The sequence below is a fragment of the Coregonus lavaretus genome (assembly GCF_964263955.1).
Source record: "Coregonus lavaretus genome assembly, chromosome: 6".
In the NCBI taxonomy this organism is placed as follows: Eukaryota; Metazoa; Chordata; class Actinopteri; order Salmoniformes; family Salmonidae; genus Coregonus; species Coregonus lavaretus.
In genome coordinates this window covers 44052952-44077643 of record NC_139993.1, presented here as the reverse complement: position 1 = coordinate 44077643, position 24692 = coordinate 44052952, and the positions used below count along the sequence as shown (strand labels likewise).

General features: G+C 40.2%; 1 protein-coding gene across 1 annotated transcript; it reads left to right on the top strand.

Moving 5' to 3' along the window:
• Positions 1-11670: 11670 nt before the first annotated feature.
• Positions 11671-23530, top strand: LOC311131646 (uncharacterized protein). Its single transcript, XM_084164750.1, has 6 exons — positions 11671-11734; positions 19070-19158; positions 19294-19497; positions 19575-19817; positions 20075-20189; positions 21266-23530. Exons 2-6 carry the CDS (start codon positions 19099-19101, stop codon positions 21985-21987), a joined length of 1344 nt encoding a protein of 447 aa, XP_084020876.1. The 5' UTR covers positions 11671-11734; positions 19070-19098; the 3' UTR covers positions 21988-23530.
• The last annotated feature ends 1162 nt before the right edge of the window (positions 23531-24692 follow it).

Here is a 24692-nt window from a genome sequence, read left to right as displayed (position 1 = left end):
CAGAAGTTTACATACACTCAATTAGTATTTGGTAGCATTGCTTTTAAATTGTTTAACTTGGGTCAAACTTTTCGGGTAGCCTTCCGCAAGCTTCCCACAATAAGTTGGGTGAATTTTGGCCCATTCCTCCTGACGAGCTGGTGTAACTGAGTCAGGTTTGTAGGCCTCCTTGCTCCCACACACTTTTTCAGTTCTGCCCACAAATGTTGTATAGGATTGAAGTCAGGGCTTTGTGATGACCACTCCAATACCTTGACTTTGTTGTCCTTAAGCCATTTTGCCACAACTTTGGAAGTATGCTTGGGGTCATTGTCTATTTGGAAGACCCATTTGCGACCAAGCTTTAACTTCCTGACTGATGTCTTGAGATGTTGCTTCAATATATTCACATAATTTTCCTTCCTCATGATGCCATCTATTTTGTGAAGTGCACCAGTCCCTCCTGCAGCAAAGGACCACAGCATGATGCTGCCACCCCCGTGCTTCACGGTTGGGATGGTGTTCTTCGGCTTGCAAGCAACCCCCTTTTTCCTCCAAACATAACGATGGTCATTATGGCCAAACAGTTCTATTTTTGTTTCATCAGACCAGAGGACATTTCTCCAAAAAGTAAAATAAGTACGATCTTTGTCCCCATGTGCTGTTGCAACCGTAGTCTGTCTTTTTTATGGCGGTTTTGGAGCAGTGGCTTCTTCCTTGCCTTTCAGGTTATGTCGATATAGGACTCGTTTTACTGTGGATATAGATACTTTTGTACCTGTTTCCTCCAGCATCTTCACAAGGTCCTTTGCTGCTGTTCTGGGATTGATTTGCACCTTTCACACCAAAGTACGTTCATCTCTAGGAGACAGAATGCGTCTCCTTCCTGAGCGGTATGACGGCTGCGTGGTCCCATGGTGTTTATACTTGCATACTATTGTTTGTACAGATGAACGTGGTACCTTCAGGCATTTGGAAATTGCTCCCAAGGATGAACCAGACTTGTGGAGGTCTACAATTTATTTTCTGAGGTCTTGGCTGATTTCTTTTGATTTTCCCATGATGTCAAGCAAAGAGGCGCTTAGTTTGATGGTAGGCCTTGAAATACATCCACAGGTACACCTCCAATTGACTCAAATTATGTCAATTAGCCTATCAGAAGCTTCTAAAGCCATGACATCATTTTCTGGAATTTTCCAAGCTGTTTAAAGGCACAGTCAACTTAGTGTATGTACACTTCTGACCCACTGGAATTGTGATACAGTGAATTATAAGTGAAATAATCTGTCTGTAAACAATTGTTGGAAAAACTACGTGTGTCATGCACAAAGTAGATGTCCTAACCGACTTGCCAAAACTATAGTTTGTTAACAAGAAATTTGTGGAGTGGTTGAAAAATGAGTTTTAATGACTCCAACCTAAGTGTATGTAAACTTCCGACCTCAACTGTATATGAGCTTTATAATATTGCCATTTGATGACAAGTTTGGTGTGTAGCTAACTATACAAGCCATCTGTTTGCCAGATAGTATAAATGAAGTCAATTCCACGTAACGTTACTAGTAGTATCAAATATGGTGCTAGTACGGTATAACAAAGTATGGTATAACAAAGAGTAGCTAGCTATGCATGTTTGAAACTGTATAAAGACCCATGTGGACCAACATATGAAGTTCATAGGAGCATCAAGTTGAGTGTCAAATAAAAGTTGTGTGTGTTCATAATAAAATGTAGCTGGGATATCTTTGTGGATCTATCCCTCTTTGGATGTTTCTAATCCATCTCCATTTGAAAGCGCTTGACATCGAAGAGGGTCATTGATTGGCAGGGAGGAACACAAACATACAGTTGTGTGTTTTTTCTCAAATGCAGTTCTTGAAGGGGTGAATCAATTGATGGTAAACATATTGATAATATTAGTGTTGTAATAAAGATTCATTCAATTGTCCATCAGTCATTCCACTCAAATGTATTATTCAGAGATTGTCATGCCACTGACAAATTCTGAAAAGCAAAAAAGATAACTAAGAAGTGAAATTATGAGGTCAAAGAAAAATACATAGAATGGAAGATAAAAGCACAGACTACAAGAAAATGTAGGTTTTGTGAGATTTTAAAAAATCAATTAACATTTCAAATGTCCATACAAATTGATAAAATATTACATTGTTACCTTTGATGAGAGCATATATTAGCTATTTCTACCTCTGTGTAACTATATAGGCTACATCATCATGAATAGAATGACATTCAAATATATCATTATGCATTTCTGTGTAGGACAAATCAGGGACCCAGGATGTCATTCTCTTATTAATCCACTTCACTTAATGTAGTTTGATAACCAAAGGTTGTTTTTCAAACTCAAATTGTCATCATAGTTGTCTGCCCATTCTTTCTGCAGACATTTTTGAATTGTAATTCAGAGTAGATATTTACGTTTTTGGAAAATTTGGCAACATAAAAAACAGAGATTCATACTGTCATTATGTTACCAAACTTTGCATCTGCACAGTTCTTTAACAAACCATAAAACTGAACAAGGATTATGTAGCCTACTTTTAACACTGTCCACTGAAAATGTTACAAAATCAAATTTACTTTAACTTCGCAATGAATTATTTTTGTTTGACATACATTCCAAAGTGAACAATCTGAGTCTCAGCATAATCCCGTTACTATGGAACTGCCCTTTAGCTAATATCAACATTGGTGCCATTAGCTAGGTTTCCATCCAATTGGCGATAGATTTTCATGCAAATGTTGTAGAACCCGCATAAAGCATATATGCGCATTTTCTCACCAGTGGTTTTTCCACCAAACATACTTTTTGTGGTTAAAAATCAGTGCGTGATGACATCATGCACACAAAATGTATTTTTTTCCGCTTAAGTCTTGATGTACTGAATAAAAATCTAAAGTTCAATGTGTTTCCATCGCATTTTCAACTCTACCCATAGTCTTGTCACAAAAACTGTTGCTGTTAAATAGTGTAACGAACCTGTAAGGCCACCGAAACGCGCACGTAGTTTGTTGCCTAGCGTAAACAGTCTAGGACACTGATTTCCCATTAAATAATGAAGTTGTTTTTTATTTGGATGAACACACAGTGCACAAACCGCCTTCCCAAAAACTCTCCCTCAGCATGCCCCAGCAGCCTAACATACAGCAACTAATTTGCATCACATTGTGTGATAGGCTGAGAGACTTTCAAATGTGTAAATATTACAATAGCAATGTGCCTACGCTGGTCTTGGCACTTGCGCAATGTGCCTACTCTGGTCTTGGCACGTGCGCTCTAGCCAACAGCTGCAGATACAGTGCGGATAGGCTGTGTAGGTAGGCTAGTCTACACATGATAAGATTATTATGGAGAACCGCAAGAATATTTGTATTTGTCAAATGGCAGTCGAGCATCGATCATCATGTCACCAGAATAAGACCCTTGATATGTATTGGAAAGGAGCATCAAGATCACTGTGCACTTTCACCACCCTGTGAAGTTCATCATCATTTATTTCATCTGTAGCCTAATAAACTGCATGTTTTCCCGAGTCGTAGTGGGAGGACCAAACTATATAAAAGTTTACTTAAATATGATGGTTATTATATATATATTTGCGTATGGTTTCCACCGCTATTTCTCAGGGTGGTGTAAGTGCAAGGTGATGTGCTTGATAATCATTTTCAATAAATATAAAGGGTCTTATTCTGGTGACATGATCGTCGATGCTTGGCTGCCATTTGACAAATAAAAATAATCTAGCTTTTTAGTCCATAATAATCTCATCATGTAGACTATAAATGCGCTCAGCGCACGTGCCAATATCAGAGTGGGCACACTCACTATATAACACAAGATTTTGGTGAGAAAACCAGTTGAAAATGAGATGGAAAGCCATTTACAGTGGGGAAAAAAAGTATTTAGTCAGCCACCAATTGTGCAAGTTCTCCAATTTAAAAAGATGAGAGAGGCCTGTAATTTTCATCATAGGTACACGTCAACTATGACAGACAAATTGAGGAAAAAAAATCCAGAAAATCACATTGTAGGATTTTTAATGAATTTATTTGCAAATTATGGTGGAAAATAAATATTTGGTCACCTACAAACAAGCAAGATTTCTGGCTCTCACAGACCTGTAACTTCTTCTTTAAGAGGCTCCTCTGTCCTCCACTCGTTACCTGTATTAATGGCACCTGTTTGAACTTGTTATCAGTATAAAAGACACCTGTCCACAACCTCAAACAGTCACACTCCAAACTCCACTATGGCCAAGACCAAAGAGCTGTCAAAGGACACCAGAAACAAAATTGTAGACCTGCACCAGGCTGGGAAGACTGAATCTGCAATAGGTAAGCAGCTTGGTTTGAAGAAATCAACTGTGGGAGCAATTATTAGGTACTGGAAGACATACAAGACCACTGATAATCTCCCTCGATCTGGGGCTCCACGCAAGATCTCACCCCGTGGGGTCAAAATGATCACAAGAACGGTGAGCAAAAATCCCAGAACCACACGGGGGGACCTAGTGAATGACCTGCAGAGAGCTGGGACCAAAGTAACAAAGCCTACCATCAGTAACACACTACGCCGCCAGGGACTCAAATCCTGCAGTGCCAGACGTGTCCCCCTGCTTAAGCCAGTACATGTCCAGGCCCGTCTGAAGTTTGCTGGAGTGCATTTGGATGATCCAGAAGAGGATTGGGAGAATGTCATATGGTCAGATGAAACCAAAATATAACTTTTTGGTAAAAACTCAACTCGTCGTGTTTGGAGGACAAAGAATGCTGAGTTGCATCCAAAGAACACCATACCTACTGTGAAGCATGGGGGTGGAAACATCATGCTTTGGGGCTGTTTTTCTGCAAAGGGACCAGGATGACTGATCCATGTAAAGGAAAGAATGAATGGGGCCATGTATCGTGAGATTTTGAGTGAAAACCTCCTTCCATCAGCAAGGGCATTGAAGATGAAACGTGGCTGGGTCTTTCAGCATGACAATGATCCCAAACACACCGCCCGGGCAACAAAGGAGTGGCTTCGTAAGAAGCATTTCAAGGTCCTGGAGTGGCCTAGCCAGTCTCCAGATCTCAACCCCATAGAAAATCTTTGGAGGGAGTTGAAAGTCCATGTTGCCCAGCGACAGCCCCAAAACATCACTGCTCTAGAGGAGATCTGCATGGAGGAATGGGCCAAAATACCAGCAACAGTGTGTGGAAACCTTGTGAAGACTTACAGAAAACGTTTGACCTGTGTCATTGCCAACAAAGGGTACATGACAAAGTATTGAGAAACTTTTGTTATTGACCAAATACTTATTTTCCACCATAATTTGCAAATAAATTCATTAAAAATCCTACAATGTGATTTTCTGGATTTTTTTTCCTCATTTTGTCTGTCATAGTTGACGTGTACCTATGATGAAAATTACAGGCCTCTCTCGTCTTTTTAAGTGGGAGAACTTGCACAATTGGTGGCTGACTAAATACTTTTTTTCCCCACTGTAACTTGAACTGCGAAAGCTATTTTTATGTGCACTACATCATCACGCAGAGTATTTTATCTGCAACACCAGATTCCACGTCTCTGGTGGGAAAATGTGCATGTTGTTTTTATGTGGTTTTAGAATATTCACATGAAAATCTGTCGCCAATTGGACTGAAACCTAGCTACTGTTGCCTTTTAATTTGGCTGGTTTGTTTTGTTGTTGACAGGTCACGAGTCTGTTCATCATCTGCTGAAGATGGATCCAATGGATCAATATCGGCTATATGAAAGCAGTGGTCAACCAGAAAATGTATTTGTAGGTTAACCCACATTTAATGCATTCTTCAAAATGTAACACTTCATTTTAAGGTGTCCTTATTAAACTGTTACACGTATTGTAGTTAACTGTAATAATGCATAGTTAGTGTAATACCAACATGTAACTGGTAGTAATTGCAGTATGTAATTACAGAGGTGTAACAATTAATGCTTTTTACCATGCTTGTTACAAATGGGCAGGTTTCCACTAAATTCACCAACTTAGTGTTTCACTTCTTCTCAGCTGCATACAGTAACAACTGTCACAAAGGTTGTGATCCCTCGTAGATGCGCTGGGTGTCTGAGATTATAGCCTATACTCAATAGGCTCTAATTACTTACCCTAGAATGTGCACTGTTCAAACTATATCTCGACTCAGTGTTGTTGCTAGCACTTGCCCCCAAAATAAGGCGTACCATCTGAGTTAACTTGGTTGAGCAGGTAAAACAGATAAGTAGGTCAACCTCACTGACTGGGATCTAATATGGGTTTCAAAGCATAGTACATGTAATGTTTACCTAAGTACTATGCAATTACTAGTTATTACACAGGATTTAGCTAATTAAATTGAAGTTTATCTTGAGGGGTACTTACTTGTAATTATTGTGTACTTATACAGTACATTACCCATCCTGACACAAAAGCTTCTGGAAGTTTCACTTCATTTCACAATAAGGTACAGAAATTAAGTGAAACCTCCAGAAGCTTTAAAATGAGGGACAGGTTGTCAGGATGGGTAATGTACTATATAAGTACACATTAATTACAAGTAAGTAACCCTCAAGATACACTTAATTAATTTTTACTTTCTAAATCCTGTGTAACACCTAGTAATACATTGTACTTAGGCAAACATTACATGTACTGTGCTTTGAAATAGTGTGTTTTTCCTAATCTGGGATGTCCAAATTAACCCAGATAATACACTTTATTTTGGTGGCAAGTGTTAGCAATAACGCTGAGTGGAGATATATTTTCAACAGTGATGATGTGTCATGGGTAAGTAATTAGAGCCTATTGATCATAATCTCTCTGACACCCAGCGCATCCACGAGGGTCACAACCTTTCTGACAGTTGTTACGGAATCGGATGCAGCTGAGAAGAAACAAAACGCTAAGTTTGTGAATTTAGTGGAAACCTGTCCATTTGTAACAAGGATGTAACAAGCATTCATTGGTACGCCTTACAGACCACAATTATTACCAGTTACATGTTGTTATTACAGTGTAACTATTGGTTGTTACAGTTAACTACAATACTTGTTACAGTGTAATTACACAAGCAAAACATTTTTGCGGCCCCCCTCGTGACAGCGAAGAGACACATTTTAATTTTTTAAGTTAATTTCTTGCAATCCTGCACATTTTGCCATGGGGCGTAGAGAAAATGTTTCAGTTTTAAAGCAAGTTTTCTGCAATTCTACACATTTTCCATGGGGCGGAGAGAAGATTTAGCAATTTTATTACTAATTTCATGCAATTCTACTCATTTTGCCATGGGGCAGAGAGAAACATTTTCATTTTTACAGGTAATTTCCTGCAATTCTACACATTTTGCCATAGGATGGAGGCAAATGTTTGCAGTGGTCAAATTGAGTTTATTCTTCTAACACTAACCATAAAATAAACCACACAACACAAGGACACATTATGAATAATATGCATCACTGGTGAGGTCTGGGATGGAGAATTCTCAGGAATCTGGGATGGAGAGGTTAAAGAGGAGGCTGAAGAATGTTGGATTTCAGCTGTGTCATTAGGAGGTGAAATGTCCCAGTTTTCTCAAAAAGAGGACCCTGATGAACAAGATCCCTTTTTTGACACAGTTTCAGACATCCATGGAGTCACAGAGCAAGAGCGTGGACATAAAGGCATGACATACTGTAAATTATTTCAGTGTGGAAAAGGATACCGAAGACCAGCCCATCTAAAACGACATCAAATGACCCACACTTAAGAGTTTTGCCTTATGGTTGCCCCTCAAGTGTAAGAAGTCATTAGGCCAGCCGGAAACTCTTAAAGCACACCAGAAAACCCACACAGGAGAAAAGCCTTATCTGTGCTCTGTGTGACAAATGTTAAGGCTTTTCCAAAGACCTTAAGAGGCATCAGTTGAAACATACAAGGGAGACCCACGCTGGACATGTGTAAAAAAGGCCGGCCCTTTCAATCTGATTGGCCTTCAGGCCTGTCAATCACCAGCCCGTGCCAACCAATCAGGGCACTTGGACGCACTCCAGGGCTCCACCCCGCACACCTCAAGTCCCCGTGTTTACATGCCGTCGCAAGAAGGAAAACGTATGGTGCCGACGGATTGTTTCCTAACTCAATAAAGCCACACAAGTATGGTGGTGACCATCAACAGTTATGGGCCTCAACATCATGTTCTAACCGGACCACATTATAGTGGGCAGATCCAATCAGAGTCGGTATAAGTGTACTAGCATGTGAGGGCATTCACAGCCGACCGCTCAGACGAGCTCCAGCTAGAAGATTTTTTCATGGTATCTCTACTATAGCAGGTCAGAATCCGGCGATACGAAGGACCATGAGAATACTTTTGGTCGCTAAATCCGGCGAGACCTAGAACCATGAAGATCACTTCCAGTGGCGATTTTAGCATGTAAATCTTGGTGGGGCAAACTCCCATTTTTCTTTTTTTATGTATGCCAGCAAAGCCACTACACAACACTAAACAATCAATTAATTGCACTGTAACAAACGGTGCCCACAAACTGTTAGGACCTACATAAAGCTGTCCCAACACCTTCCCACTACTACACATGGCTATCAGCGGAGCCTTGTCTGGCAGCGAAACAGTTCATTCAGGCTAATTTACTGCCTTTAAAAAAAACATAGCTGATATGGCTGACTTGCTTAAACAAATGTGGTTTCTACTGACAATTGAGATGTACAAACTATGGCATAAGGGGATGACGTAATTTCGATTAAAACATTAATGACGGACATAGTCAATATAACTATCTGTTCAGCACTTTTGAAATGTACAGCGACAAAATTCAGAACATGGGCCGTTCTTACAGTATTCTCCCTGTACACCAAGTTAGAACCGTAGAATAAATAAAGGGGGCATATAAGCAGACAATGAAAGATCTTACAATATTCTTTGACATTTCTCTAAAACAGGCTATAGGCTAAATGTGCACCACCAAGTAAGAACAATAGGCTAAATTATGAGGGGAAAAGGGACCAGATTATTAGGGTGAGGCACATGGGCTACTAACAGCTTACTACACAACATACACTTAGTATTACTTTCTTAGCTACAGTATACATATCTCCCTGGCATGTTACATCATTTATGCAGCAGCATACAAGCCCTTGTTGTGCTGTGCTCACTTGAACAGGAAGGTGGGGCGGCAGTCCTTGTGGGCAAATTTTGTCATCAAAGTCTGGCATTCTCTGGATTTATGGTGCATTCAAGACAACTGGGAACTCTGAAAAAAAACATGGTCGAATCATGACGTCAGTGATCTTCAGGTCGGAGCTCTAGAAAGAGGCCTGAGTTCCTGACTTGGAATTCCAAGTTGAATGACCGTTCCCAGTCGGAGCTAGTTTTTTTTCAGTTCCCTGTTGTCTTGAACTCACTGAAGTCTGAGATTTCGCAGTTCCGAGTTTCCAGTTATTTTGAACACGGCAGAAGTCATGCTGGATTGACAGCATGGCCAATGTTGATTGTTTATCCTTTTAAGCTTGGAAAAGAGACCCTTAAACCCAGACTTGGACCACACAACCACTCCACTGAATAGCAGGCTAGTGATTGCTTTGCAATGCTTGCAGTTAGCCACTGATTCCTTCCAAACCACTCATTGTTGAATTTGCAATTTTCCAACTTGTGTAATTTTTATGTCCAATGGCCGATGAGCACCGATACGTTTTATCTATAATTTCTCTTCATAATTTCCCTTCATAAGACAAGGATTGAAAAGGATTTGCCAGTAGATTGTCAACTTGATTCATGATGATGACCGCTAGCTAAGATTTTGAAAGTATGATGTTGACATGATCAGTCCAATCAACGCTTGTGACGAGTACTGAGGATACGAAGAGGCAGATGCAGGAATCAATAATGTAAAGGTTTACTTAACACTGAGCAAGAGAACAACAAAGAGTGAGTACACAACACTGAACAGTCCAGGGCTATATAGGGGTGATGATGAGGTGCAGGTGCGCTGGAGGTGATTAGGGTGCGTTTGGTTTTCATTCCGGTGTTGCCGAGGTGGTGCACTCAGACCGGTGGCTCAGTAGACCGGCGAATCAGAGCGCCGGAGGGGAGCAACGGGAGGAGACGTGACAACGCTACAGTAGATATACCGTGATTTGACGTCATTTCATCTGTCGCCAATGACCTTGAGCCTTTTTGGATGGGCTCTTCTAATGTAACTCTATGGCAGCACCCAAAGGGCTTGAATTTTCAAGCTCTCCCGTAAATTTTGCGGTGACGTATTGTCCCCATGAGTGACAGAACACTGAGCCAATCACGGCGCAACTAGTGAACATTACCAACCCCTACACTCCGTATTTTCCGCTGGCTGCCCCACCACCACAGAAAGCATTGAGCTAGGCTGAAACACCTGCATTTTGGTGCTGCCTTACTCAAGAACGCAAAGAAGAGACCATGTTTGTATGGGGCTTTATTAACTCAATGATTTATTGTTTTGCATTGTTTACAAACTGATTTGTGACACGTATTAATGCCAAAATAGCTAAACGGGTGGGGCTCACCACCTGCCCTGAATGACGGGTCGCTACTGATCACTTCTAGTCTGTGTGTGTGTGCTAATGTGTGGTGGTGACCAAGAGCCAATAAAACTCTGGATATGGACACATCTTCCTTGTTGTTGTCGGACAGCCTGTAGCGAGTCAGAATCTTAACAATCAGCATTAAGTACTAGCGGGTGAGAGCATTCACAGCCGACCCCTCAGACGAGCTCCAGCTAGCCGTTTTTCAATGGGTGTAAGAAGTCCTCCAGCCAGCTGGAATTTCTCAATGCACACCAGAAAACACCCAAAGTAGAAAAGCCTTATCAGTGCTCTGTGTGGAAAAAAATTGGGCTTTTCCAGAGATCTTAGAAAACATTACATTTACATTTACGTCATTTCGCAGACTCTCTTATCCAGAGCGACTTACAAATAGGTGCATTCACCTTATAACCAGTGGGATAACCACTTTACAATTTTTTTTTTCTTTTTTTCTTTTTTTTTTCTTCCAGTTGACACATACAGGGGACAAACCGTTCATTTGCCCCCAAAATGAAAAATGTTTCGGTAGGAAATGGGAATTGATATACTACCATCGGACACACAGTGGAGAGAGTCCTTTCCATTGCTCTGAGTGTGGACAGAGCTTTAGCCTAACGGGGTACTTTAAAGGCACCAGCAGAGCCACACAGGGAAGACGTTTCACTGCACTCAGTGTGACAAGAGTTTCTTCAGAGTGGCTCACCTGAAAACCCATCTCCTCATTCACAGCGGAACCAACAGCGGAACAAGCTGTGGGAAAGGGTTCAATCAGGATAGGAACTTAAAACTTCACCAACGATTCTGCAAAAATACTTCTGTGGCATCACTGTCTGTGGAAGTACAGATATGATCTTTAGTGAGTAGGTGTTGGAGGATGGGAATAAATAATACATTATGAATATATAATAATGTAATAATATACCACCTCATTAAGTCTGTTATTCTTGGTACATTGGTCTCTATTACAAAATCATTCAAGCAAGTCTTTTTCGTTCTCTGACACAACTGTAGGGCAGTAGGATTCACTTTCATGTATGCCCAGTAGGTGGCAGTAAAATAGGAAAGTATTTTCAAACTCGGTGATAGTTTGGTCTTTTCGAGTTTCCGTATGTGCAACCACAATAATATTCCCCGACCCTCCAATACCCATGTAAAGCATCCATGTAACTAACTACAGAAAGGTAATATATATTTTAAATATTAATCTAAACATATGAGCTTTATAATATAAGTTGGGTGTGTAGCTAACTATACAAGCCGTCTGTTTGCCAGCTATAACTAATCTTGTTTGCTAGCTAGCTAACGTTAGCATAGGGCAATTCCACGTACTAGTAGTTACCAAAGATGGTGTTAGTACCGTATAACAAAGAGAGTAGCTATACATGTTTGAAAACTGTAGGTATAAAAACCCATAAGGACCGACGTGAAGTTCATAAGAGGAGATTGGGTGTCAAATGAAAGCAAATAGTGTCTCTCTATGGGTGGTCCTTCATAATAAAATACAATCAGAATACAACACATCCACTTGAAAGCGTCATTCCACTCAAATGTATTATTCACAGATTGTCACCATGCCACTGACAAATTCTGAAAAGCAAAGGACAAGGAGAATTATGAGGAGGTAAAATAGAAACATAAAAATGAATACGTGTTTGAGAAAATCACAGGCTAAAAGCCCCCAAAAAGTATTTATTGTATTGAGTTTTATTAATTACCCTTTCAGATGTCCATACAAATTGCTAAAAGTTGACATTATTACCTTAATGAGAGCATAAATGACCTATTTCTACCTCTTTGTACCAATTCAGGCTACATCATCATTAATAGATTGACATTAAATCCATGGTCCTCTGTAGGTCCTCTGTAGCTCAGCTGGTAGAGCACGGCGCTTGTAACACCAAGGTAGTGGGTTCGATCCCCGGGACCACCCATACACAAAAATGTATGCACGCATGACTGTAAGTCGCTTTGGATAAAAGTGTCTGCTAAATGGCATATTATTATTATTATTATTATAAGTATGCATTTCTGTGTAGTACAAATCAGGGACCCAGGATGTCATTCTGTTACCGGTGTTAATCCACTTCACTTAATGTAGTTTCATAATCAAAGTTGTTTTTCAAACTCAAGTTGGCTTTAAAGCGGACTGCCCATTCTTTCTGCAGACATCTTTGAATCGGAGCAGATATTTATCGAAGCCCATTCCCGCCACCCCAAAATAACAAAATGTTTGATAATATCTCAAAATGTCAAGATACTATGTAAAACATTTTGAGATACTAAGTCCAACTCGAGATTTTGAGATAGTAGACCATACTTATAGGATATGTTTCTTCATTTGTAACATTGTGTGGGAATTCCAGAGGTGGCCCCACAGGTCCCAGAGTAGTGGGTGGAGGGGTTGGTTTCCTGGGGCCCAGAGTTTTTACTGATCTGGTAGGCTAACCTAACAAGGTAAAACTGTGGACCCTAGTTGTAGGGTATGACATAGTAATACATCAGATGTAAAACGGTTTTATATGGGCTGTGATGGACCAGATTAAAAAATAATAATCCAGTCATAAAAAAATAAACAACAACTGCAATTGGACAATAGAACTAACAGGGCTCTGAGCTTGATTTATGCAGGGTTACATTTCACATTACTTTTGGGTTGTAATCATATTATAATGCTTGCATGAATATCATGCTGAATATATGTTCATGTCATTGTCACCAATCAACTGCTTTACACTAGGAAATAATTCAAAATTTAGATGCTAACGAATGATAACCATAAGTTAATGTATCTGATGGTTAGCTAGCATGCTAGCAGCCTGACTGCTACATCCTAAATGTGTTCTCAACAATAACAGCTAAGTTTAATCATAGCGACTGTCTTAAACAACAGTCCAAACAACATGTAGGCCTTTTAGAACACAACATTTATTAGAAAATGTACAGGCAAATGACTACAGAATTCTAGTCTCTCATGATTGAAGCCTGTATCATTGGTGCTAACATTAGCAATGCTAGCAAGCTAAGTAGCTAACCCAGCTGCTGCATCTGAAATAGTGTTTTCAACAATTACAGCCTAAGCGACTGTCCAAGCAACTATCCAACAGCACTGTAGGCCTATTGGAACTACACTGAACAAAAATATAAACGCAACATGCAACAATTTCAAAGATTTTACTGAGTTACAGTTCATTACATTTACATTTACATCATGTAGCAGACGCTCTCTACCAGAGCGACTTACAAATTGGTGCATTCAACTTATGTATAAAGAAATCAGTCAATTTAAATGAATGAATTAAGCCAGAATCTTCGGATTTCACGACTGGGAATACAGATACGCATCTGTTGGTCACAGATACCTTTAAAAAAAAATGTAGGGGCGGGGATCAGAAAACCAGTCAGTATCTGGTGTGACCACCATTTGCCTCATGCAGCGCGACACATCTCCTTCGCATAGAGTTGATCAGGCTGTTGATTGTGGCCTGTGGAATGTTGTCCCACTCCTCTTCAATGGCTGTGCGAAGTTTTGGATATTGGCGAGAACTGGAACACGCTGTCGTACACATCGATCCAGAGCATCCCAAACATGCTCAATGGGTGACATGTCTGGTGATTATGCAGGCCATGGAGGAACTGGGACATTTTCAGCTTCCAGGAATTGTGTACAGATCCTTGTGACATGGGTCCGAACATTGTCATGCTGAAACATGAGGTGATGGCGGCAGATGAATGGCACGACAATGGGCCTCAGGATCTTGTCACGATATCTCTGTGCATTAAAATTGCCATTGATAAAATGCAATTGTGTTTGTTGTCTGTACCTTATGCCTGCCCATACCATAACCCCACTGCCACCATGTTCACAACGTTGACATCCTGCAGTCAGCATGCCAATTGCAAGCTACCTCAAAACTTCTGACATCTGTGGCATTGTGTTGTGTGACAAAACTGCAGTAGCCTTTTCTTGTCCCCAGCACAAGCTGCACCTATGTAATGATCATGCTGTTTAATCAGATTCTTGAGATGCCACACCTGTCAGGTGAATGGATTATCTTGGCAAAGGAGAAATGATCACTAAGATGGATGTAAACAAATTTGTGCACAAAATTGGAGAGAAATACGTTTTTTGTGCGTATGGAAAATTTCTGGGATCTTTTATTTCACATCATGAAACATGGGACCAACACTAGATGTTGCGTTTATATTTTTGTTCAGTGTAATAAAAAGTATGAAGTTTACAAAAATATAGGCTATTTGTAAAGTGTGCAATAGTCGCCGGAGCTGCAACTTCGCCTGTGATGGTGGGACTGGTTTTGCCGAATGGAATCAAGGACGTTTGAGCCTAAAAACAACAGAAAAATATTGGAGTAAAATGACTATAAATATCATTCTATTTAAAATATTTCCAGATGTTATTAGAAGATGACTACCAGTATGATCAATATGATGATGACAGCCAGTATAACCAATATCATCAGAAAACTACAGATAGGTTAAATAGATAGCTGAAAATGACTCTCCATAATTAATTTTACTAGTCATCTCAGGGATCCAACTTGAAAACATCATAGAGAAGCAATTTCTGGTTTTGCTCATCACTAAACAAATCATGTCTATGTTTTTTTGACTTAAGTATCACGAAATTTCAACTTGCGTATCTCAAAATGTTTAGATAGTATTGACATAAAATAAAAAATTGGTGGTGGAAATGGGCTTCAATAGATATTTAACCGTTTTTGGAAAACTTGGTCACATAATAAACAGATATTCATACCGTCATTCTGTTACCAAACTTTGCATCTGCACAGTTATTTAACAAACCATACAACTCTATGCACAAGGCTTACTTTTAACAATGGCCACAGAACATTTTACAAAAACACATCTACTTAAAGTGGCACTCCAGTCTTCTTTTCACCTCATTTAACACCTGATTTACTTGACTAAAGGCACATCTCAATAGGTGGTCCAGGTATGTCATGACATAGTGGGGCCTTTCCTTTTTTGTTCTCTTTATTGTTCCTCAAGCAAAGGGGGAGGCCGATGACATCACTGATTCCCATTAGACCAACTCCTTGAATGTCCTACTCCTTGAAGTTTGCGGTTGTGTCTAAAAACACTATTTTGCTCAAAACTTTTTACCCTTTAGTGGGTGTACTTTACTGTATTTACAGTGCCTTCGGAAATTATTCAGACCCCTTGACTTTTTCCACATTTTGTTACGTTACAGCCTTATTCTAAAATTGATTAAATAAAACAATTTTCTCATTAATCTACACACAATAGCCCATAATGACAAAGCAAAAACAGTTTTATAGAAATGTTTGCTAATTTATTAAAAATAAATAACTGATATAACGTATTAACATAAGTATTCAGACCCTTCGCTATGAGACTCGAAATTGAGCTCAGGTGCTCAGGAAAGGAACACACCTGTCTATATAAGGTCCCACAGTTGACAGTGCATGTCAGAGAAAAAACCAAGCCATGAGGTCGAAGGAATTGTCCATAGAGCTCAGAGACAGGATTGTGTTGAGGCACAGATCTGGGGAAGGACACCAATCAATTTCTGCTGCATTGAAGGTCCCCAAGAACACAGTGGCCTCCATCATTCTTAAATGGAAGAAGTTTGGAACCACCAAGACTCTTCCTAGAGCTGGCCGCCCGGCCAAACTGAGCAATCGGGGGAGAAAGGCCTTGGTCAGGGAGGTGACCAAGAACCCGATGGTCACTCTGACAGAGCTCCGGAGTTCCTCTGTGGAGATGGGAGAACCTTCCAGAAGGATAACCATCTCTGCAGCACTCCACCAATCAGGCCTTTATGGTAGAGTGGCCAGACGGAAGCCACTCCTCAGTAAAAGGCACATGACAACCCACTTGGAGTTTGCCTAAAAGGCACCTAAAGGACTTTCAGACCATGAAAAACAAGATTCTCAGGTCGGATGATACCAAGATTGAACTCTTTGGCCTGAATGCCAAGCGTCATGTCTGGAGGAAACCTGGCACCATTCATACGGTGAAGCATGGTGGTGGCAGCATCATGCTGTGGGGATGTTTTTCAGCAGCAGGGACTGGGAGACTAGTCAGCATCGAGGGAAAGATGAACGGAGCAAAGTACAGAGAGATCCTTGATGAAAACCTGCTCCAGAGCGCACAGGACCTCAGACTGGGGCGAAGGTTCACCTTCCAACAGGACAATGACCCTAAGCACACAGCCAAGACTACGTAGGAATGGCTTTGGGAGAAGTCTCTGAATGGCCTTGAGTGGCCCAGCCAGAGCCTGGACTTGAACCTGATCGAACAGCTCTGGAGAGACCTGAAAATAGCTGTGTAGCAACGCTCCCCATCCAACCTGACAGAGCTTGAGAGGATCTGCAGAGAAGAATGGGAGAAACTCCCCAAATACAGGTGTGCCAAGCTTGTAGCGTCAGACCTAAGAAGACTCAAGGCTGTAATCGCTGCCAAAGGTGCTTCAACAAAGTACTGAGTAAAGGGTATGAATACTTACAGTACCAGTCAAAAGTTTGGACACACCTACTCATTCAAGGTTTCTTCTTAGTTTGTACTATTTTCTACATTGTAGAATAATAGTGAAGACATCAAAACTATGAAATAACACATATGGAATCATGTGGTAACCAAAAAGTGTTTTATAATTGAGATTCTTCAAAGTAGCCACCTTTTGCCTTGATGATAGCTTTGCACACGCTTGGCATTCTCTCAACCAGCTTCACCTGGAATGCTTTTCCAACAGTCTTGAAGGAGTTCCCGCATATGCTAAGGACTTGTTGGCTGCTTTTCCTTTACTCTGCGGTCCAACTCATCCCAAACCATCTCAGTTGGGTTGAGGTTGGGGGATTGTGGCGGCCAGGTCATCTGATGCAGCACTCCATCACTCTCCTTCTTGATCAAATAGCCCTTACACAGCCTGGAGGTGTGTTGGGTCATTGTCCTGTTGAAAAACAAATGATAGTCCCACTAAGCCCAAACCAGATGGGATGGCGTATCGCTGCAGAATGCTGTGGTAGCCATGCTGGTTAAGTGTGCCTTGAATTCTAAATAAATCACAGACCGTGTCACCAGTAAAGCACCATAACACCACCTCCTCCATGCTTTATGGTGGGAACTACACATGCGGGGATAATCCGTTCACCCACACAGCGTCTCATAAAGACACCGGTTGGAACCAAAAATCTGCAATTTGGACTCCAGACCAGAGGACAGATTTCCACCGGTCTAATGTCCATTGCTCGTGTTTCTTGGGGCAAGCAGGTCTCTTCTTATTATTATTGTTGTCCTTTTGTAGTGGTTTCTTTGCAGCAATTCCACCATGAAGGCCTGATTCACACAGTCCCCTCTGAACAGTTGATGTTGAGATGTGTCTGTGATTTGAACTCTGTGAAGCATTTATTTGGGCTGCAATTTCTGAGGCTGTTAACTCTAATGAACTTATCCTCTGCAGCATAGGTAACTCTGGGTCTTCCATTCCTGTGGTGGTCCTCATGAGAGCCAGTTTCATCATAGCGATTGATGGTTTTTGCGACTGTACTTGAAGAAACTTTAAAAGTTCTTGAAATGTTCCGTATTGACTGACCTTTATGTCTTAAAGTAATGATGGACTGTCGTTTCTCTTTGCTTATTTGAGCTGTTCTTGCCATAATATGGACTTGGTCTTTTACCAAATAGGGCTATCTTCTGTATACCCCCCCTACCTTGTCTCAACAAAACTGATTGGCTCAAACGCATTAAGAAGGAAATAATTCACTTTTAAGAAGGCACACCTGTTAATTGAAATGCATTCCAGGTGACTACCTCATGAAGCTGGTTGAGAGAATGCCAAGAGTGTGCAAAGCTGTCATCAAGGCAAAGGGTGGCTACTTTGTAGAATCTCAAATATAAAATATATTTTGATTTGTTTAACACTTTTTTGGTTACTACATGATTCCATATGTGTTATTTCATAGTTTTGATGTCTTCACTATTACTCTACAATGTAGATAGTAATAGTACAAATACAGAAAAACCCTTGAATGAGTAGGTGTGTCCAAACTTTTTACTGGTAGTGTATGTAAATGTGATATTTCAGTTTTCTATTTTTAATACATTTGCAAAAAAAATTATAATCCTGGTTTTGCTTTGTTATTATGGGGTATTGTGTGTAGATTGATGAGGGGAAAAAAAGCAAATGTACTCAATTTTAGAATAAGGCTGTAAGATAACAAAATGTGGAAAAAGTCAAGGGGTCTGAATACTTTCCGAATGCACTGTGTACTTGGGATATCGCTTTTCAACACTAAAAGTAAAAAATCCCTGGAGCACATCTTTAAGCTTTTCAATCAATTGTTTTTGTTTGACATACATTTCAAAGTGAAAAATCTAAATATCTGCATAATTCCATTACTATGGAATTGCCCTTTGCTAACGTCAACATTGGTGCCATTGTTGACTTTCATATGGGCTTTGTTGAGCCTTTTCATCTTATTTAACATTTGGGTGGTTTGTTTTGTTATTGACAGGTCACGAGTCTGTTCATCATTGGCTGAAGATGGATCCAGGGGATAAATATGGGAGATATGAAAGAAGTGATCAACCAGAAGAGCGTTTTGTATGTATACCCATATTTTATGCATTCTTCAGAATGAGAAACAATTTAATTGTACAATATCTTAAACAATCGGCTATCCATTAACACGTTTTATTGGTCAAGTTGAGTTTATTCACCAACCATGGTCTGTTCTAGGATCATTCATTGCATTGGAGCGAGGTTAAAGAGGAGGCTGAAGAAAGTCAGATTTCAGCTGTGTCATTAGGAGTTGAAACATCCCAGGTCTGTACAAAGGATGACCCTGATGAACAAGATCCCTCATTTGACACAGTTTCAGACATCCATGGAGTCACAGAGCAAGAGCGTGGACATAAAGGCATAACATATCTCAAAGTAAAGGTATGTAGCTCCTTAACACTGTGCAAGCCCAGTTACAAGGCCCAGAGGTGTTAGAATTATGTTTTTTTCTGCGTCAGGTGCTGCCTTCTCCAGTCCCAGTCAAAGAGGAGTCTGAAGAATGCTCCCTTCTGCCAGTAGATGAAGAGGAAGTTGCCTCAATTACAGTGAAGAAAGAAGAGCATGAAGACTGGTTGAAGTCAGAAGATGAGGATGTTGTGAAAGTGTCAGTGCCTTGGGAGCCGTTGGAAACATCACCATCATCATCATGTTCAGATACAGAGGATACAGAGGACAGTGAGATGGAAAGTGATAATGTGCGAGTGAGTTCAAGCATTTAATAAGACTGAGTGAAATAGACACACTTGGAGATGTTTTGTAGGGTTAGCTTCTTGTAGGATGAAACTAAAAGTTTCTTCATTCTACTCGTTGTTTTGACCATTCTGCACCCTACCTATTATTAGCTGTGTACCCCAAACCACAAACCTGGCTTTTGGGCCTTTTGGGTTAGTATTTAGCTAATTCTGAAGGTAACTGACTTTCTGAATTAACTGAATCCTTCCTCATCTCTGTTTCAAAGGACTGTGAAAACCATGAAAGTGACATTTCAGGAGGATTAAAGATTGAAGATTGTAGCAGGATTGATCCAGGGATGACGCCAGATACAGATGTGAAAGCTAATGCTGTTGATTTCAGTGAGTACCATTGGTGGGGTTGGTCGCAGTTGTGGTGTGGACATAGCTGCGGGAAGTAGCTTGGGGGGGCTGCAGATTTTTTTTTGGCCCATGCTGAAGATGTCTATATCAGTCCGCTAATACAGGGATTCCCAAACTTTTTCAATCTGGGCCCCCCTCCAGCATTGGGGAACATCCCGCGGGCGCCACGTCTATTTCTATGGCCACTGTTCATGACACAAACTGTTCACACCCAACTCTTGTTGGTGGAGAGAATTTTGTAGGTTTAAAGCTTATTTCCTACAATTCTACAGATTTTGTCATAGGTTGCAAATAACATTTAGCAGTTTTAAAGCAAATGTTATTGCAATTCTATACATTTTGCAGTCTAATGTGTATTCATGTGATTTTGAGTGACAACATTTTTTCAACAATATCTATGGGCTAAAAAAACGACATGGGCTAGTTTATGTGGACATTTCTGACAAGTTATAAATAGCTCTCTAAGGTATGCAATGACTAACATGAAAAGAGGAACAGATGATGCACTACTAATTTCAAAATTGCATCTTGTGCATTCTACTATTACAACTTTCAAGAGTAAGTTTAAAGCCAGACTGAGTTCCTTTAAAACATAACTTTGCACCTTTTGATGTAAATGTTTGAGCACAGGGTTTTGTTCTTTCTGGATTCCATTAGAATGACAATCGCAGGGACCGGGCAACAACTCGTACAATTCCAACTATTGAATCCTGCAAGATACTGTTCTTAATTATACAACTACCTTTTTTGCCAAAGCAGAAATGCTTAATAGTTTTTTTGCCTGCACTACAGATGTCTATATTGGTCTGCTAATACTAGTAAAGGCCCAGTGCACTACTTCTGTGAAAAAATAAGTGTTATTTTTTCTAAAAAATAAGTGTTATTTTTTTAATTCTGATTTTTCAGGGGGTACTGCAGCACCTTCAGCACCCCTACTTTCCGCGGCTATGGGTGTAGAGATATAATAATGTGTTACATGTACATAACAAGTGACAAATGTTTCATTGCTCAATAACTATGGCTCTATATTTGATGTTTTTCTCTCTTTCCTTTAGATGAATCTATAGGGCGGTCCACCTCTTTCTACCCATGCCCCCACTGTACACTTGGTTTCACCATAGAACGCTTTTTCCATGGGCACCTCAAGAGGGCCCACCCTGAAGAGTACATCGCTCTGCTGAAGTCTGGGGAAATAATAGCAAAAAAAAAAAAGTGTTCACAGCTGCCCCCAGCCATGTGCCTGCAATGTGGCAAGAGCTTCTCCAATAAGTATGTTATGGAAAAGCATCAGACGAGTCACACAGGAGAGAAACCATATCACTGTGCAGACTGTGGGAAGAGCTACGTCTTTGCTGATTCACTCAAAAAACATCAAAAAAGATGTGGGAAAGGATTCCGAAGACAAACCCAACTGACCAGCCATGAAACGATCCCCACAGGAGAGAGACCATATAAATGCTCTCAGTGTGGAAAAGGATACCGAAAACCAGCCAATCTAAAAGCACACCAGAAAACCCACCCAGGAGAAAAGCCTTATCAGTGCTCTCAGTGTGACAAATGTTTTGGCTTTTCCAGGGACCTTAAGAGACACAGATGGACTCACACTAGTGAGAGACCATATACATGCTTTGAGTGTGGGAAAGGATTTGTCGAACAAACCCAACTGACTAGCCATGAACTTATCCACACAGGAGAGAGACCATATAAATGCTCTCAGTGTGCAAAAGGATACCGAAGACCAGCCCATCTAAAAAGACATGAAATGACCCACACTTAAGAGAGACCCTATGATTGCCTCAGGTGGAAGAAGTCATTCTACTGGCTGGAAGCTTTGATAACTTCGAACTTTGATATGCCCGTAGAGTATATTATGTAATGTTCAACAATATATTGAACAATTAGCTACATCGAAAATGATATATCTTCAATATTCATGTTTATATTTTAGAATATTTATAAATTAATGTTAGAAAATTGTTTTTAAATCAAATTATTACTCATATTACAGAGCAAGCGGTAACGTTTAATATCACATCAATTTTGGTTTTGTAGCACCTACAGATGAAACATTATGGAGTCTTAAATGATGGCCGTGATCGGGAGTCCCAAAGGCGGCGCACAATTGGCCCAGCGACGTCCGGGTTAGGGGAGGGTTTGGCCGGGGTAGGCTGTCATTATAAATAAGAATTTGTCTTAACTGACTTGCCTAGTTAAATAAAGGTTAAATAAAACCAAATTGTCACAAATATTCCAACTTCAATTAGTGTTTTCTCAATTATGCTTTAAGATGCAAATGTCAAATATAGGTCAACAATGCTTTAATTTCTTCTATTTTAGTGAGGAATCAGCAAATGTTTTGGCTTTTAGAGAGATCTTACAAGACATCCGTTGACACACACAGGTGACAAACCGTTCAGTTGCCCCCAATGAGGGGGTTCGATTAATCTTGCCCGGGCACACATGTAGGCGTCTTTGCACCTCTGAAAGTTGATTGCATTCGATTTGGAACCGGGCTGCCTCCCGGGCGTAAGCCAGGTGCCCTCTCTGTCCAATGGCAAAGTGACGTAATTAAGCATGTGTAGTAATGAGTAGGATTCTGTGTTTTCCCATGCAAATAGTGATTGCTTTTGATAAAAACGCGTTATCTGCCATCCTAATGATAACCAATTTATTTTTTGGGAAAGAGATGTATGTTTCTGGAAGATGCATCATGCTGCCTTGTTGACAACTTGACCGAACAACCCATATTAAGCTACATTTTGATTTGAGAAGGGCGCTCTTTCCTACCCGCTTTTGACCGATGACGTGATGGGCCATGGGCCAGTGTAAAATAACTCCCTCAATGTGAAAAATGTTGCGATAGGAAATGGGAATTGATGTACCACCAGCGGACACTACTGCTCTGAGTGTGGACAGAGCTTTAGCTTAAGGGGGATCTTTAAACGCCACCAGCAGAACCACACAGGGAAGAAGACGTTCTGTATGAAGACATTAGAGCACCCCATCTGTGGAAGTACAGATATGATCTTTAGTGAGTAGGTGTAATAGGAATTATGAAGTCTGTGTCATGTTGTATAATGATTAGAAGACAGGCGCAGGAATACGTATTAGGGGTTTTATTACTCCACCCAACACAAACACGTATATATATACAAAAGGGATATAACCCAAACAAAGAGCGACACAATACATGGGACGAGACCAGTAAACAACCAGAGCACAATACACGGTACTCACGAGACCAACGGACATGGGACAATAATCGACAAGGACAATGGGGAACAGAGGGCACATATATACACATACTAATCAGGGGGAATGGGAACCAGGTGTGCGTAATGAGACAAGATAGTCTGGGGTTGGTGGTAATGATACATGTCAGTGACACCTAGAAAGCCGGTGACCTCCGGAACTGGTGAACGGAATGAGCAGCAGTACCGGGGGGATCCGTGACAGTCTGTTCCTCTTGGTACATTGGTCTCAAGTTCAAAATCATTCAAGATAGGCCTTTTCGTTCTCTGACACAACCGGGTCTTTCTATAAATAATGTGGCCAATGTGTGACATTATGATCAAATTTTCAAAATGGTTTGAAACAAAAAATAAAAAGGATTTTCATGCAGTTCCACATGTGTACCTAGAGGAATAAAAGTGAATACATACAAATTGACCCATACATCCTTAAGCAGTGTTCATACAGACATTGGGAAGTCAAATTCAAGGACTTTCAGTGACTTTTTCAAGCACTTAATTGTAATTTTCAAGGACCTCAATGTTGTACAATTGTATAATTTATTTAATTGTACACATAGGGCCTAATATAGACCCCCACCAAAAAAAGAATGCAAAATTTGTAAAAAAAATAAAATAAAACCGCCATTACCACTTTAAGAATAGTGTATTTTCTAGGTTTTGTCAATTCATTGATATTCAAATTATATTACATTCTAAAATACACTACCGGTCAAAAGTTTTAGAACATCTACTCATTCAAGTGTTTTTCTTTATTTTTTAAAACTATTTTCTACATTGTAGAATAATAGTGAAGATATCAAAACTATGAAATAACACATGGAATCATGTAGTAACCAAAATAGTGTTAAACAAATCAAAATATATTTTATATTTGAGATTCTTCAAAGTAGCCGCCCTTTGCCTTGATGACAGCTTTGCATACTCTTGGCATTCTCTCAACCAGCTTCATGAGGTAGTCACCTGGAATGCATTTCAATTAACAGGTGTGCCTTCTTAAAAGTTAATTTGTGGAATTTCTTTCCTTCTTAATGCATTTGAGCGAATCAGTTGTGTTGTGACAAGGTAGGGGGGGTATACAGAAGATAGCCCTATTTGGTAAAAGAACAAGGTCATATTATGGCAAGAACAGCTCAAATAAGCAAAGAGAAATGACAGTCCATCATTACTTTAAGACATGAAGGTCAGTAAATACGGAACATTTCAAGAACTTTGAAAGTTTCTTCAAGTG

Bases quoted from the DNA above. Each gene is read 5' to 3' on its own strand.
- LOC311131646 (XM_084164750.1), top strand. From the start codon at position 19,099: ATGGATCCAGGGGATAAATATGGGAGATATGAAAGAAGTGATCAACCA. The intron at 19,159-19,293 runs GTATGTATACCC...GGTCTGTTCTAG, and splicing joins ATCAACCAGAAGAGCGTTTT to GATCATTCATTGCATTGGAG. The intron at 20,190-21,265 runs GTGAGTACCATT...TCTTTCCTTTAG, and splicing joins AGCTAATGCTGTTGATTTCA to ATGAATCTATAGGGCGGTCC.